General features: G+C 39.3%; 1 protein-coding gene across 14 annotated transcripts in view; it reads right to left on the reverse strand.

The window, feature by feature from the left end:
• PDE1C (phosphodiesterase 1C) overlaps positions 1-15705 on the reverse strand; it is a 445397-nt gene that overhangs the window by 76352 nt on the left and 353340 nt on the right. For all 14 annotated transcript variants that reach the window (XM_067562472.1, XM_067562461.1, XM_067562459.1 and 11 more), the window contains 3 exons: positions 13868-14008; positions 1475-1575; positions 134-262 (listed from right to left, as the gene is read on the reverse strand). In XM_067562472.1, the coding sequence (XP_067418573.1) occupies positions 134-262; positions 1475-1575; positions 13868-14008 (371 nt within the window). The remainder of the gene's footprint in view (positions 1-133; positions 263-1474; positions 1576-13867; positions 14009-15705) is intronic.

Consider the following 15705-nt stretch of genomic DNA (forward strand, 5'->3'; position numbering starts at 1 on the left):
AACATCCTTTCTCTCAGTAATAAAAATATAGCTGTACATTATATTTTGATGCATATCATTATTTTAAAAAAATGCAGTAACCACAAATGGCCCAGTTGTAACTTCTCCAAATGGCCTTCCTGCTTATTCTTACCTCCAATCATCCTTTGAGAGGTTAGACAAAATGTTCATCTCCTCGTCATCTTGCAAAAGGCGATAGGCTGCACTAACATGGTGATTTTCGAGCACAGATCGGTCATTGTACAGAATGGCTGGATCCGACCTAAAATTTAAAAACAGAGAAAAAGTTATGTTTCTTTCCATTATCTAACAGTCTCACATTCAGAAACATTACTATGATTCACAATTACAGACTATATATTGGTGTTTTTAGAGCAAGTGTAATGCTGTACTCATTGTTATGTAGCTGGGGAAAACATTGAGACCAATGGTTGAAATTCTCCTCAGTGAAGAAACCTTGCACAAAACCCTATTCACTGCTTAAATCCAACCCAAATTTTGTGTTCAAGGTTTAAAAGGAGTTCTGCGAGATATTTGGCTGCTAAGTGCTACATAAATATCAGTTGGTGGGTGAAAATATGAGGTTTTTGCTCAATTCTTACTAAGGTAAAATTCTTATTTTGTGTGAGGAAGGGATTACAAGTTTTGTCCCAGAATTATTTTCTGAATTGATTATTTCATACAAGGAATTCATGGGGCAACAAGTGCCACCAGTACTGAGAACACCTGAGTCTAACTCTCTCTGACAGCCAATGAAAGTTAGATGCCTAACAAACTTCTGTGCCTTTGAAAATCTCCCCCAAAAGAGTTGCCCGCTTCCAAACTGGCACTGGTCTATCCAAGTTCTTGGCCACCTAAATGTCCTGCAGTGTTCTCCAGTGTTTTCACATATGGTTGCTGTAATAAGCACTGACGTGTCGTAAACACGTTTTATTGCTGCAGACATGGCATTCTGCAGGGAGAGACACTGGTGAAGGCTCCTAATGTGTAGTTTCCAGTTCTTTCTGGTTGATTGACGAATATCTGCTTTCTGTTTGATTCATTCATTGCAATGTTAGGTTCTTCAAGGTTAAACAAATGGAAAAAGAAACAAAACCATAATACCTCCAAATTATTCCAGTATGGCCAACCATTTATTTAGCAACTGGCAGCTTTATGAAATATGAGATACTGGCCCAAATTCTCCTCTCAGTGGGCATCAGTGTAAAGCTGAGGTTACTCTATTTGAAGTCAGTGGAGTTACTCCAGATTTATTCTGGTGTAACAGAGAAATTTGCCCCAAGGAATGGAAGATGTTCAGGATCACAAAATGCAGTATATCTCAGTTTCTTCCACTTATGATTCTTTAACCATTCTATCTACATATATATTAAAAGAAAACACAAAACAAAAAGAAGTCCCAGAAGAGCCAGAGACAGAGGTAGAGACAAAATAGGCATTCTTTCCTCCACACTCCATCCTTTCATTGACTCACCGTGTCTGAATGTGAAAGTTGTTGGTGGTTCCAGTGTGTTCATAGTCATGGACGGCAGCTGCAAAGATCATAGCAAAGATCTCCAGCTCTGTCAGCCAGTGCTGAAAAAGAGATTATAGAACAACCAGGTAAGCTGTCATTTTCACAGGCACTAAAGCTTTAGTCTGTTAAGGCAAGCTCTCCCTTGCTGACAACACACACTGCAAATCATTGCCTTTTCCCAACAGCCTGTCAGCTGTTCCAAAGCAAACTTCTCCAGCTCATACATGAAAGCTGAATCACTGTTTTTCCTGAAGGTCCATCTAAATAAATTAAACCCTGGCAAAATATTTTAAAGAGTTTTGACACTAAAAAGGCTGAAGCAAGGGGAAGAGAATATTTACTTTCTTTAAAGGAATACGAGCAAAAAAAGATGCAAGCTCAAGCGAGAGTTTGCTATTCTTAGAGAAACACAAAGCCTAATGGTGCATGTGCAAATACACACACACTATATAAAATACACATTTAATCAGCTATTTTTGCCTAGAATAGTGATGTTACAAGCCTCAAATACACTAGAACCTTGCTAATTCCCAATGACTAGGAGACCCTTTGTGAATTAATGTTGTGTGTATTAAGAAAAAAGCAAACACTTTGCAATATTAAAGCAAGTATACAGCATCACAAAAATTTAATTCTACTTGTTTATTTGAACTTAATTGAAAAATATTCAGAAAGTCATGGGGTAGCATTTTCAAAAGCAGCTAAATGATGTAGGAACTAAAGTCCCATTTTCCAAAGTGCTTACGTCAATTAAATCATTCTGTGCCTCAATTTCCCCACCTATATTATGCACCAACCTCCAGGAGTGCTTATTAGGATTAAAGTAGTTAACGTTTGCTTAGTATACTGAAAATAAAGCACTAGATACCGTCAATACTATTAATATAATTAGATGAATCTGCAACTTGGAAGTAGGCATAACCCTAGATTTTGTGGGGCGCTACAAGTAGGGTCCCATCCAGCTCTTTCTTATGACCAGCTCCCCCAACCTCTGCATATTCACAGCACCCCCCACCATTGGCCATCACCTGAACGCCTGCCACACCACTCCCCCTCTGTGGTAATCCTGACCCTCCCCAACTGGGGAGGCTCTGCAGTCCTAAAGCTGGGATACAAAGTCAGGTTTCAATTTAAAAACAGTATCAGATGTCAGCATTAAAATATTTTGCTCAGCTCAAACCATCATCATCAGAACTGGCACTCTTGTTCATAGAGTTTAAGGCCAAAAGGAACCACCAGATCATCTAGTCTGACCACCTGTATATCACAGGCCACCTGCACCACCCAGCAACCGAAATTAGACCAAAGTATTACAACCAATGAGAGACAAGACTATTATGTGCTACAGGCAGAGAAAAGAAGGAACCAAAGTGCACCAGTGCCCAAGGCCACCATAAGGGCAGGGGAATGATTAAGGGAGATATAGCCAGATAATCCTGGCAAGTGACCCACACTCACATGCTGACAAAGAAGACAAAAAACCCCATGGTCGCTGCAAATCTGACTTGGGGAAAAGTTGCTTTCTGACCCCACATATGGCAATCAGTTAGATCCTAAGCACATGAATAAGAACCGGCCAGCCAAGCACTTGAGAGAGAAAAGGAAGAACATTTTTTTTTTTAAATCCCAACATTTGGGGGAGAAAAAAAATCCCTTCCTAACCCCAGTAGGTGCTGGCTGAAACCCTGAAGTATGAGCTTTAGGAACACAAGACACATACCAGAAGTAAGCCTCAGGGCTTCTGAGCCCTGCCCCCTAACATCACAAGCAACTCCATACAATTGCACTCAAAAATTTGTTCAACTTTCTCTTAAAACTAATTAAGAGGTTTGCTCCCTCAACTATTGTGGAGCTATTCCAGAACCTCGCCTGTCTGATGGTTAAAAATCTTCTAATTTCTAGCCTGCATTTGTTCATAGCAGTTTCTATCCATTTGTTCTTGTGCCTACATTGTCCTTTTGCTCAAATAGCTCTTCAGCCTCTCTGGTGTTTACCCCCCCCAATGTATTTATAGAAAGCAATCATATCCCCTCTCATCCTTCTCATCCAGATTTCCAAGTTCTTCTAGTCTCCTCTCACAAGATAGGCCTTCTGTTCCTCTGATCATCCCAGTAGCTCCTTTTGGCAGTTTTATTCAGATGGACAAGGTGTGAACAGCATGGAAACCGAACTATTCTCTCATCCCCATCCATGTTCCCTCCAGAATTAGAACTGAAGAACACTGGTGGTTAGCAAAGCTTGCGTTGTCTCTACACTGCTGTGTCTGTCCTAAGGATAAATAGCATTTATTATTATCAGGGAAGATGATGTCAATCTTCAAGCACCATCATTCTGACAATGTTAAGTAAGATCTGGGATGGCCAGGCTGCTGGCTCTCTAGGAAGTGGCATGCAGTAGACCCACACTTCAATTCTCCAGACCTGATCTTTCCAAATGGAAGCAGTGTGCTCAGCTCCTGGAGTTCCTTCTCTCCTCTCTGTTACTACTCTGATATAGTTGGAGAGTCATTAACAGGCTTGAAGTCCCATCAGGCCCTCCATGGTCAAACAAGGTCAGTGCAATGCTGGGTCTTGAAATGGAGAGGAGGGCGACCGAGGGCAGGAGTAAAATGCCTTTTATTGAGAACATCCACAGAAAACACAGCCTAGGGTTACTACAGAAGAACAGTGGACGACAAATAAAATTTAGTGTAAACAATGTATAGTTAAAATAGGTCTGTGACAAAAGGGAAAAAATGAAACCTCTGGTAAAGTTTTCAGTCCCCACTTCAACTACAACCCTAATAAAGAAAACAAAGATGATGCCAGGTAGCCTACAGAGAACAGATGCAATCTCTATCCAAGTGGTAATATTACCTTTTACTAGGCTGAGAAGGACTTCATCTTGCAGAATGGGGCTAGCTTTAAAGAACAAAGCCGTTAAGAATGATTGAGAAAGCAGCAGGGCTCTCTCATGGTGGAGGAGAAGCAGGGGGAGCGAGACGGGAGAGAGAGCAAGGAAATGTTAAGGGGTAAAAAAACAATCCAGAACAAACTCTTCAAAGATGATGGAAAGAAAGAAATGAATCAAAGAAAGAGCTTTGGACCCAAACTAGGAACAAAGAAAGGGAAATGAGGCATGGTTGTCGTTCACAAAGGCATAATGAATATGAAGAATTAACTACTAAGAAGAGCCACTAGAGTCTAAACAAAAGACTCACTGTGTGCATAGCGAGTGAGAACAAGTCAGGACTAGATGAGCTTCCCAATGCAAAAGTGAGTGGAATGCATGCCAGGAAACACAGGAAAGGGATACAAAGAAGAAAGATGGAGATAATTAGCCGATTCCTTGTCTCCGTGCCTATGTTAATTTGTTCCAAAGAAGTTATCAGTTTCAGATCTGATATAATCATGATGATCTGCTTATTAACCATAAAAGCCAGCAGGCTTTTTTCCCCCCATTTGGATCAAACACAAGTGTCTGAGAAATCCTGTGCTTCAACAGTTTTATAGCTCTGCCATTATCAAGAATTACAAAAGCACAGGAAGGGCTCTCATCGTTTACCGTTTGCATACAACTGTGTGGTTTCACAAAGAGATCACAGAGTAGTTTCCAGTAATTATCAAGATGAATCAGATAATATTCAGAAAGGAGAAAAAAATAATTGAGTCACACATGAACAACAGAGTTAATCAAAGAAAGGAAAAACGAGAGAAAAAAATGTTTTATAGATATCTATGCAGTGCAACTCTTAAGAATATTTCTAAATTGTGTGCTTGAGTATTTATTCCCCTGAAATATAAACATTTATAAAAATCCAGTATTAACTTTGTACATCGGATTTAGGATAGTACTGAAAGTATTAAACTGCCGTTACATATATTGATGGCAGCTCTTCACCTGGAATACAGTGCTCTTTTCTGGTCACCCCACCTAATGAAGACATAAAAGGTCTACAGAAGGGCAAGGAGAATGATTAGAGTTATGAAAAGATTTTTGTCTGAGGGGAGAAGGAAGAGATTAGGACTACAGAGTTTAAACAGAAATTAAATAAAGGGGGACATGATGAAGGTCTGTGAAAAAATGAATGAGACAGAGAAGATGAGTCAGGGGCTCCTTTTTCACTTCTCCCCCTTAATATTAGAACAAGAGGTCACCAGATGAAACTAAAGGCTCCCATTTAAAATGGATTATAATACTTTTTTACGCAATGAACATTACTAAGGCAAAGACCGTAGCCAGATTCAAACAAGGATTAGATACTAACGTGAACAACAAGAATATTCTCAGTAGAATTAAATAGGATAATGAAGCTAAGGGACGAAACCCTCATGACAACCACTAAGAGCCTGGGTTAAGCACAAGCTTCCACCATGCTAGTGCACAATCGCCTGCTACTGAAATTTGCACATTCCTCTCTGGCAGCTGGTGCTGGCCACTGTCAGAGACAGGATACTTGAGTAGATGTTCTATTGATCTACCCTGCATGGCAATTCCTGTGGTCCTATCATTTTATCTGGATTATATTAGTGAAGAACTAGTCATTATTCACTAGGCATAAGCCTGACCTGGTATCCTTTGCACACCAGAAAGCCCTACAGACTTCACTTGGAGTTCCTGGGTGGGCACAAAATTCAGGACTGGGTTTGGCTCTGAGACGTCTGCCACCCACAGCATTGTGCCCTGGAATAAAGTTAATGTATCGATTGGAACAAAACCTGCAGACAGGAAAGTACCGTACCCTGCATTTCCTTCTTACACATGAAGGAATGCAAAATAAGCTAAGCCCTTTTACTAGTGAGAAGCATTGTATCCTGTAACATTCAGTAAAGGAAGGGAAGGTACTGAGCGAAGCAAAGGCACCATAGAAAAAACTGTTCTCAGAAGTTAAATGAAACTGAAAAGTCACTGCTGACACCTGGCATTGTGGAGTCCCTTGTTGGTTCTATTGGAGGAAAAGGATTTTTCCACACTGCTACAATAGATTTTAAAGCAAATGTCACATGTAATTTGGCACTGGAAACAACCGTTTGGGACTATTCCCAAGGAATAGCAAACACTTCACCAATTACCTTGAGTTGAAGTTGATAATGGTCTATGCGGAGTATTTACCATTCATGTGACCTATTACATCAAAAAGATTATACACACAAAGGGCTGATCTTCCAGCCTCTATTTCAGGCAAAAGTCTCAGTGACTCACATATACACAGGATATCTGGATATAATGAGTCAAATTTTGCAGGTGTAAATCAAGAATATGCATGCTCTGTAATCATTACACATGTTCCAGAATACTGTTTCCTCCCAAAATAAAGAAGCAAAATATTCCAGAGTCCCTAAATAACAGCATTAAGAATCATAAAAATGTAGGGCTGGAAGGGATATCGAGAGGTTATCTAGTTCAGCGCCTTCCGCCCCCGGTTCTGAGGCAGGAAAAAGTATACCTAGACCAAACCTGACAGGTGTTTGTCTAACCTGTTCTTACATATCTCCAATGACAGGGATTACACAACCACCACTGGAATAGGATTCCAGAGCTTAAGTATCCTTATACTGTAGTTAGAGAGCTTTTCCTGATGTCTAACCTAAATCTCCCTTGCTGCAGATTAACCCCATTACTTCTTTATTTCAGTGGACATGGAGAACACTTGATCACAGTCTTCTTTATAACAGCTCTTGACATATTTGAAGACTGTTATCAGGTACGCCCTCAGGTTTCTTTGGACTAAACATGCCCAGGTTTTTAACCTTTCCTGATCAGGCAGATTTTCTATACCTTTTATCATTTTGTTAGTTGTCCTCTGGACTGCTCTCCTGTTTGCTCACATCTTTCCTAAGTGTGGTGCCCAGAACTTACCTTGAGGCCTTAGGCAGAGTAGATTGGAACAATTACCTCTCCTATCTTGCACACAAAACTCCCGTTAAAAAATCCCAGAATGATATTAGGCTTTCTTGCAGCTGTATCACATTGTTGGTTCATATTCAATTTGTGATCCACTATGAATCCCAGATCCTTTTCACTAATACAAAATGAGGAATAATTGTCTAGGCAGTAGTAGTTGTGCATTTGATTTTTCCTTTCTAAGTGTTTGGTACCTTGCACTTGTCTTTACTGAATTTCATCTTGTTGATTTCAGGCCAATTCTCCAATTTGTCAAGGTCATTTTGAATTCTAATCCTGTCGTCCAAAGCACATGCCACACCTCCCAGCCTGCTGTCATCTGCAAATTTTATAAACGCACTCTCCAATCCATTATCCAAGTCATGAATGAAAATATTGATTAGGGCTGGACCGAGGTCAGACCTCTGTGAATCCCACTAGATACATCCTCCCAGTTTGATAGTGAACCATTAAGAACTATTATTTGAGTATGGTCTTCAACCAGTTGTGAACCCACCTTATAGTAATTTAATTTAGACCACATTTCCCTAGTTTGCTTATGAGACTGTCTTGTGGGACTCTGTCAAAAGCCATACTAAAAATCAAGATATATCATGTCTACAGCTTCGCCCCTATTCACTTGACCAGTGACCTGTAGAAGAAGAAAATTAGGTTGGTTTGACATTATTTGATCTCGACAAATCCACATAGCTATTACCCTATCGTCCTCTAGATGCTTACAAATTTATTGTTTAATAATTTGTTCCAGTATCTTTTCAGGTATCCAAGTTCAGCTGACTGATCTATAATTTCCTGGGACCTTTTTGTTTCCCTTTTTAAAGATAGATATTATGTTTTCCCTTCTCCAATCCTCTGGGACCTCACCCATTCTCCAGGAGCTCTCGAACATAATCATGAATGGTTCCGCATCAGCTAGTTTCTTAAGGACTGTGATGAATTTCATCAGGCCTTGCTGACTTAAATACATCTAACCTATCTCAATAATCTTTAACCCATTCTTTCCTTATTCTGTCTTGTGTTCCTTTCCCCTTGTTGTTAATTATCTGGTCACAATTAACCTTTCTAGTGAAGACTGAAGCAAAATAGGCATTAAATATCTCAGCCTCCTTGATGTAATCTGTTATTAGCTCTCCTTCCCCACTATTTCAACAGAGGAGACAGCTTTTATAATTGTCACTTTACATATTATACGTTTCAATAGCAGGTGACTTTTGGAGTCTATCCAGATGTGTGTGTGTGTGTGTATATATATAATAAAAGACCTCACTGCCAAGATAAGATAAGTACTGGTACATATTACAAAATATTTATCTGTCTCCTGGTCTGTCTTTTCAATCACAATCAATCTTTGGGGGCTGTATTTTTTGGTAGTGACCATGGCCAAATCTCCAACAGAAATTCTTCTCATTGGATTTTTCCTGGTGAGACAAAAGGTATTATGGAAATGGGCTGCCAATATTTTTAGATGGAGCACGAACAAACATTTCCGCTCATAATTTGGATAAACCCTGTTTACCAGAAGTGCATATGCATAAAAGAACAAGACAGAGAGCCAAGCTTAAAGTGGGGAATTTATTCTTCATTAACCTTCCCATTTTAAATAAAATGTATTTCCCATAGATATGCAAAAAGGAAAACAAAAATCTGTATTAAATTGCACTTTGCTCTAAATATTTACATTTGGTTTCTGAAATTATGTACACTAATAGGGCCGTCTGTGTTGTTATATGTAAGTATAATCTAACAATCATAAAATAACATTGTATAATCTGAAGAGAGAGATGAAAGGCAAAAGATGTAGTAAGGGGTATCTTCTGCTATTTAGTGTAATCTGGTTCATTGGGGGCAGAGGTGAACAGGAGTTTAGTCTGGGTAAGCATGTTGGCACCTTTTTGTTCCTGAAATTTGCAGGGTGGAGTTTTCAAATTTTTTTGAGTGTTAGCATAACTCTGCTCCCGCTGAAGTCAGTGGGAGTTTTACCATTAGTTTCAATGGGAGCAGACTTAGGCCAGCACTGACCATTTCTGAAAATCCCATGTTTAATGCTTTTAAACGGAAAATCCTGAAATCCTTACTCAGTTTATTTTCAGGTAAGACTTCCACTGAAACCAATAATAGTCACTAAAATCCAAGGAAATTTGACTAAGGACAAAAAACTGAGCAAAGATTGCAGGATTCGGCACCACTATATATTATTAGCAGCCATCAGAATAAGTACGCCAAACTCTGCCCTAGGGTGCACACACAGGGACTCCCATTGAAATAACATTGCTCATGTGCACATGCCCAAGGTCACCATTTGGCACTAATTTGTTATCATCTAATGTGTAATCATTAAAGCTCTTTCAGAAAGCTATTTTTAGATTCTGAGCCGGTTGATAACAGGGGGAAGGAAATAGATCCTCTATATATTTTTACTGAATCATTGTTCATCTGTTAAGTATGTCTGTTTCTCCTCTGCCTGCCCCCAAAAGAGTGCCTTGCAATCTTACTATTAGGGTTATTATCAAAGGCAAGGCAATAACCTTATGGGTATTAAATCTATTCAGGCAAAACATTTAAAATAAATAGATCTGAACAACTGAACATTGAACAATTTATTGTAAAACAAACACACACAAAACTGTAAACTAAAAACAAAGGCACCAAAAATATGAAGATGAAATTCAGGAGCTCAGTATAAATCTCTATGCCCCATTCTGTTCAATAGCTGACAACCCAAATCCACTCTCTGTTCCTATAAGTAGCACAAGAATTTCTTCTAAAAACAAAAGATGACTAGGAGCGCCAGCTAACAATGCTGAAGTTAACCAACTATATCACATGCTGATAAAAACCCATAAAAAAATCTCACTAACTAGCTCATGACCAATTCTCAAGAGACAAAGAAAAAGAAAATTAAGGTCAGATCTTAATTCCACCAAAGTCAACAGAAGTTTTCCCACTGATGTCCGTTGGAGCAGACTCAAGTGGTTAGTTAAGATGTGGGAGAATGGGCATTAATTTAACAGTATCAGTAATAAATTGTTAAAGTACAGTTATACCCCGAAAACTGTCTCTGGAAAAATATGTCATTGTGGGGTTCCCGATTTATTTTTTCTCAATGGACTTCACATCCCTTTTGTTCAGCTCAAAAATAGAAAGATAATTTTTCTAACTGCCATTTCTCATCCTCGGCTCTGAAATCCAGGTTGTGCTGTATCTCACTCATGTGTCATCATCAGTAATAAAGATTCAGCAGGCCTGATTCCATGGTTACACCATTTCCTTCAAATTCTGCCTTTTGCCACATCTGCAGAGCCCTGATGTCTTCAATGGGGGGTCAAACGTGTAATAGAGAGCATAACATGGCACGTACAGAGTTCTATTGATGCATGAGCTGGAAAAGAATGCAGCTCATTCTCCCACAACTGTGCTGGTGCTGCAGTACTAACATGCCAAAAAACAGTAAAGTAACCAAACATGACCCTGAAAACACATGGGCAGATGATATGTTGAATAAGTAGGAGCCATTTTTACATAGTCACTGTTCACAGCAGAACTGCACGGTAGGAAGTGTGTCATCTTACGCTGTTTGAGGAGAGGAAAGGAATCAATTTGCTCACCATTGTAATAAAATTCACATTACACATGGCTTTCATATCCTTCGTAATTATGAACTTCATTGAGTTTTCTTTAACCTACATGCTAAATATCTACAATGAACAGTTTGGGGTATTATTCTGGTTTGTAATAGTTAGTCGTGGGTCTGAATCTTCTCTCATTCACTTTAGTGAAATCAGAAGTAACTGGTCAAAGTGAGATTAGAATCAGGCATTAGGTCTTTACTGAAACTTTTATTAACATTCAGCATAGGAGATTTAGGGTGGGTCTACACTCACCTTGTGATTCGGCGGCAGTCGACGGGAGTTACGCAAACTACTCTGCATAGTCTGCGTAACTCACGTCTACTGCTCTGCTTCCCTTCTGCGTGCTGTCTACACTGCGCTGCACCAATGGGAACAGCGTTTCCGTCGACGCAGCGCTACACTTCTTGAGGGGGTGGATTTACTCAGTCGACTTCCTGATCAATTGAGCGGGTCTATACTGACCGCTCAATCGATCCTGAAAGATAGATCTGGCGGTGGCGAATTTGTCGCCGTCAGTATAGATATGGCCTTAGTATTTCTTTAGGTTTCTCTGTTGCAGTCTCAGAAACCAACATCATCTCCAAGATTTATCAGCTGAGGAAAAGGAGGACTACCAACAAGAGAGGAGGAAGACGCAAGCATTACTAGGGGCTTGTCTACAGAACAGAGACAGCTGTGCCACCGTAGTGCTTTAGTGTAAACACTCCCTACATTGATGGTAGAAGTTTTTCCATTGGCATAGGCAATCCACCTCCCCAAGAAGTGTTACTGGGTCGACAGAATTTTTCCATTGACCTAGCGCTGTCTACATCAGGGGTTAGGTTGATTTATCTACACTGCTTAGGGGTGTGGATTTTTCACACCCCATGAGTGACATAGCTGGGTTGATTTAACTTTGTAGTATAGAACACGCCTAACAATCCTGAGTCATTTGCAACTGGGAGCTTTCTTCATCTTCTTCCTACTATTACACATTTTAACCACAAACCTTGAAGAATCAAATGAGATTATGTAAGAGATACTTTTCAGCTGAAATCTAAGGTTTTTTCAGTTTCTGCTTGAAGGTGGTACATGCATACTTGCAATGAGAGAAGTCAATGCAGAACACAATGGTAAGTGTGTAAGGAGGCTATTTCGGAAAAGCAGTAAATGAAACATATTTAAAAAAATATAAACACAGCACAATTTCATTTAACAATATACCAGCCACAGCAATAGCAACCAATTCGTTCAGTTGTGTACCAATAAATATGGGTTGTAAAATGGGTTCTTCCCTCCCATGAAAAATGTCAAGCTTTCAGAAAAAACACTTTCATCCCAAATTGGGAAGAAAACCAAAACATCTCATTCACTGAACGAAATTCTGAATATTTTTTATTTTGGGTCAACTGAAGCACTTTGTTTTGATAAATTTGAAATGTTTATTTTCAATTTCAAGCATTTTCATATAAAATAAAGAGAAACAAAGACTCCTTTCAAAACAAAAATATTGAAAGTTTCCTTTCTTAAAATGTCAAAACATCCCATTTTTTGACATTTTTGAAATTCTTTTTTCCAATTATTTTCTGAAACAAAATTTTGCCAAAATCAATACAGCTTCACAACAAATAAAATTCAGTTTAATCAAAACAACATTTCTGATGGAAAACTGTTTCAATGAAAAATTTTTGACCAGCTCTAATAACAAGAGATAATGTTATAAAACATTTAATGCTATTTTACATTAACCTCCATTTCACTGGGATCTCTGCCTCTCTCCTTTCTGGTTCCAGAGACAAAGACAATTAAATTCCCTGCACTTGAGGGAATTCATTGATAGACAGAAGGGCCCATTATGGTCATCTAGTCTGACCTCGTGGCTAACACAGACCATAGAATTTCACCAAGCTCATAACTTCTGGCAGAGCTAGAGCAGATCTATTAGAAAGATATCCAGTCTTCATTTAATGACTTCAAGAAATGGAGGATCCATCACGTTACTTAGTACATAGTTCCAATGGTTAATTACCTTCACTGTTATAAACTTGCAATTTACTTCTAGTTTGAATTTGTCTTGCTTCAGTTTCCGGTCACTTCATTTTGTTATGCCTTTGTCTGGTACATTAAAGAACCCTCTGTCATCAGATCTTTTCCCTGTGTAGGTACTTATAGGTCTCCTTTTAACCTTCTCTTCGTTAATCTACACAGATTGAGCTTCTTTAGTCTCTTTCCCTGAAGGTTTTCCTGACTTCAAGTCATTGTTAAATGCAGGGTCTAACACCCCTCTCCAGGTATCCCTGGGAGCATGCATCACCTCACAGGAGGTGAGGTCAGCACTAGTTCTCTCAAGGAAGGATCATGATATTCTACTTCACTAAGTTTCATTATAACCAATCTATCATAGATACTTCTACAGCTCCCATCACCGTACCATCTGAGCATCTCATAATCTTTAATGTGTTTATCTTCACAACACTTTTTAAAGAAATATTAACCCCATTTTCAAGATGGAGACCTGAGGCACGGAGAGACTAAGTGACTTGCCCAAGGTCACACAGGAATTCTATGGCTGAGCAGGGAACCAATCACAGGTCATTCAAGATTAGCATTCCAACCACAAGACCATTCTTCCACTCCAAGATCATTATAAACAGAATTTCACTATATCCAAGATCACTATAAAAGGCGTTTCACACCAAGTTCTCCAATAATACTAAGCACCTAAAGAGCGCACTTTTCATTTTTGATAGCACTTTAGAAACACCAAGTTCACCTACACTAGGAATAGATTCCACTGTATATAATCTCCTTAATGACCAAAAATGCTGCAGTCTCACTGTTCTGGTATTCACGTACTTACCGCTACACCTGTCTTAAAAAGGAGGTAATGTACAGTCTGTGTAACATCTGCTGCATGCATTAGATTGTGATAAGGATTTTTATGTTTGCTGTATCCAACTTCCAGTGCTTCCACAAAGGAGACAAGAGCAGAAATGGGAATCTAAAAAGGGAAAGATGAAGTTAAATGCATTAAGAACAGAATTATCTTTAATTATTAGCATTTTTAAGAGTAACTTTCATTTAGTGCCCCAAAATGTGGTTGATGCTTCATAAATAAATAATAACCTAAAACACCTTAGCAGAGACTGTCAGTAAATTAAGAAGTTTACCCATTCCTAATCACATCAAGGCTGAATCACACACACATATACAAGACAGTACACTACTACATGCCTGTTTGAAGACACATGCAGAATGAAAAATAACAGACAGCCCCTGATTGATTGCCCCTGCAGAAATGTTTCAATATAGGTCACAAAGTGTCTGTCTGTTCCCCCATGACCCATTGTTACACATCATTGCTTCACAATTCATGGCCTAGATTTTCAACAGTACCTATTACAGCTAGACTGAAACATTCCGTAAGAGAAGCATTATTTACTTGAGTTTCTGCTTCGTAACTATTTGGCAAATTCTGCCCTCAGACATAGCACAGGCTTGCAACACTCATTTACTTCAACAGTAGTACTATGTACATATGAGAGGGCAGAATTTGGCATTTTCCTGGGTAGGAGAGTGTCACTAGACAAATCAAACGTTCAAGGGAATGGCAATATCTGCCCCCCTAATGCTAGTACCACCTGCTCAAACTAAAATTTCAGAAGTTCTTATGTGGCTATATGAAGCTGTGCTTTAAGTGGCACTACCAGCCAAAAGCAAACTGTACACTACTTTCTTCTGCCTTGTGTGTGCATGGTGGGAGTGTGTGTGGGGGGAAAGCGGGAAGCAGAATCTGACCAATTACCACCGCTGGAAGATCCTCTTTAGATATAGGGAGCTCTGAAGAAGCAGCGCAAAGGGTGGGAGACTTGTGGACCCCTTCTCAGAAGACAACAATAGTGAATGGGAACCTCTGGGCAAGATGGGCGCGAGGGGAGCATGGGTCAGAGGGAGATTCTGGCCAAGACAAAACGGTGGAAATCTCATGAAAACAGCTTTTTCCTTGTGAGTTTTCCACCATTTTTGTTCACGTACCAGATTTAATAGAGATGACTATCCACGGTTGAAATATAAAACCCAGCATCTGGATCTGGACACCTCTAGGTCACCAATCTCTAATTTTCTTTTATGCTTAAATGTTTAATTCCTTTTGCAAGCTATGCAATTCTAAACTCTAGAAAATTAGGTTAGCGGCAACATTCAGCATAAACAGTACATTGGAACGGGGTATCCTCTCAAAAGTGTAAGAGGAAAATAAGGGCCTGTGAATTTAAAAATAGTTCCAGTGGTGCACCTGCTACTTCCATTATTGCAAGGGCCTCAAGAACTGAACAGAACTGAAGGCTTGAAATGATTCAAGCTCTGTATACAGCTGAAGAATTAATCTAAAGCTTGAGTGGCTGCAGGACAAGCAAAGATCTGTCAAGCAAGATAAGGGTGAAGTATTTGCCTGAATGGAGAGAGAGCTTAGTAAATTGGCCCCCAAACATACAGTGTATCTCTATTACTGTCTTGTTGATGGCTCTGGTCAATAGTACACAACTGCTCAGAAATGATATATGAACAGCACAGATCTGAAAGGCTGAATGAAGCTGACATCGGTAATTGGCTCTGTGAATGAAATTTATGTGGGGAAAGTGATAAAAGGTTTCTATATTCTAGTTCAAGGACTTGATCACAGTGTTGACAAAACAAGAT

This window comes from Emydura macquarii, unplaced genomic scaffold (assembly GCF_026122565.2).
Source record: "Emydura macquarii macquarii isolate MOO-44397 ecotype Brisbane River unplaced genomic scaffold, CSIRO-AGI_Emac_v2 contig_2432, whole genome shotgun sequence".
NCBI lineage: Eukaryota > Metazoa > Chordata > Testudines > Chelidae > Emydura > Emydura macquarii.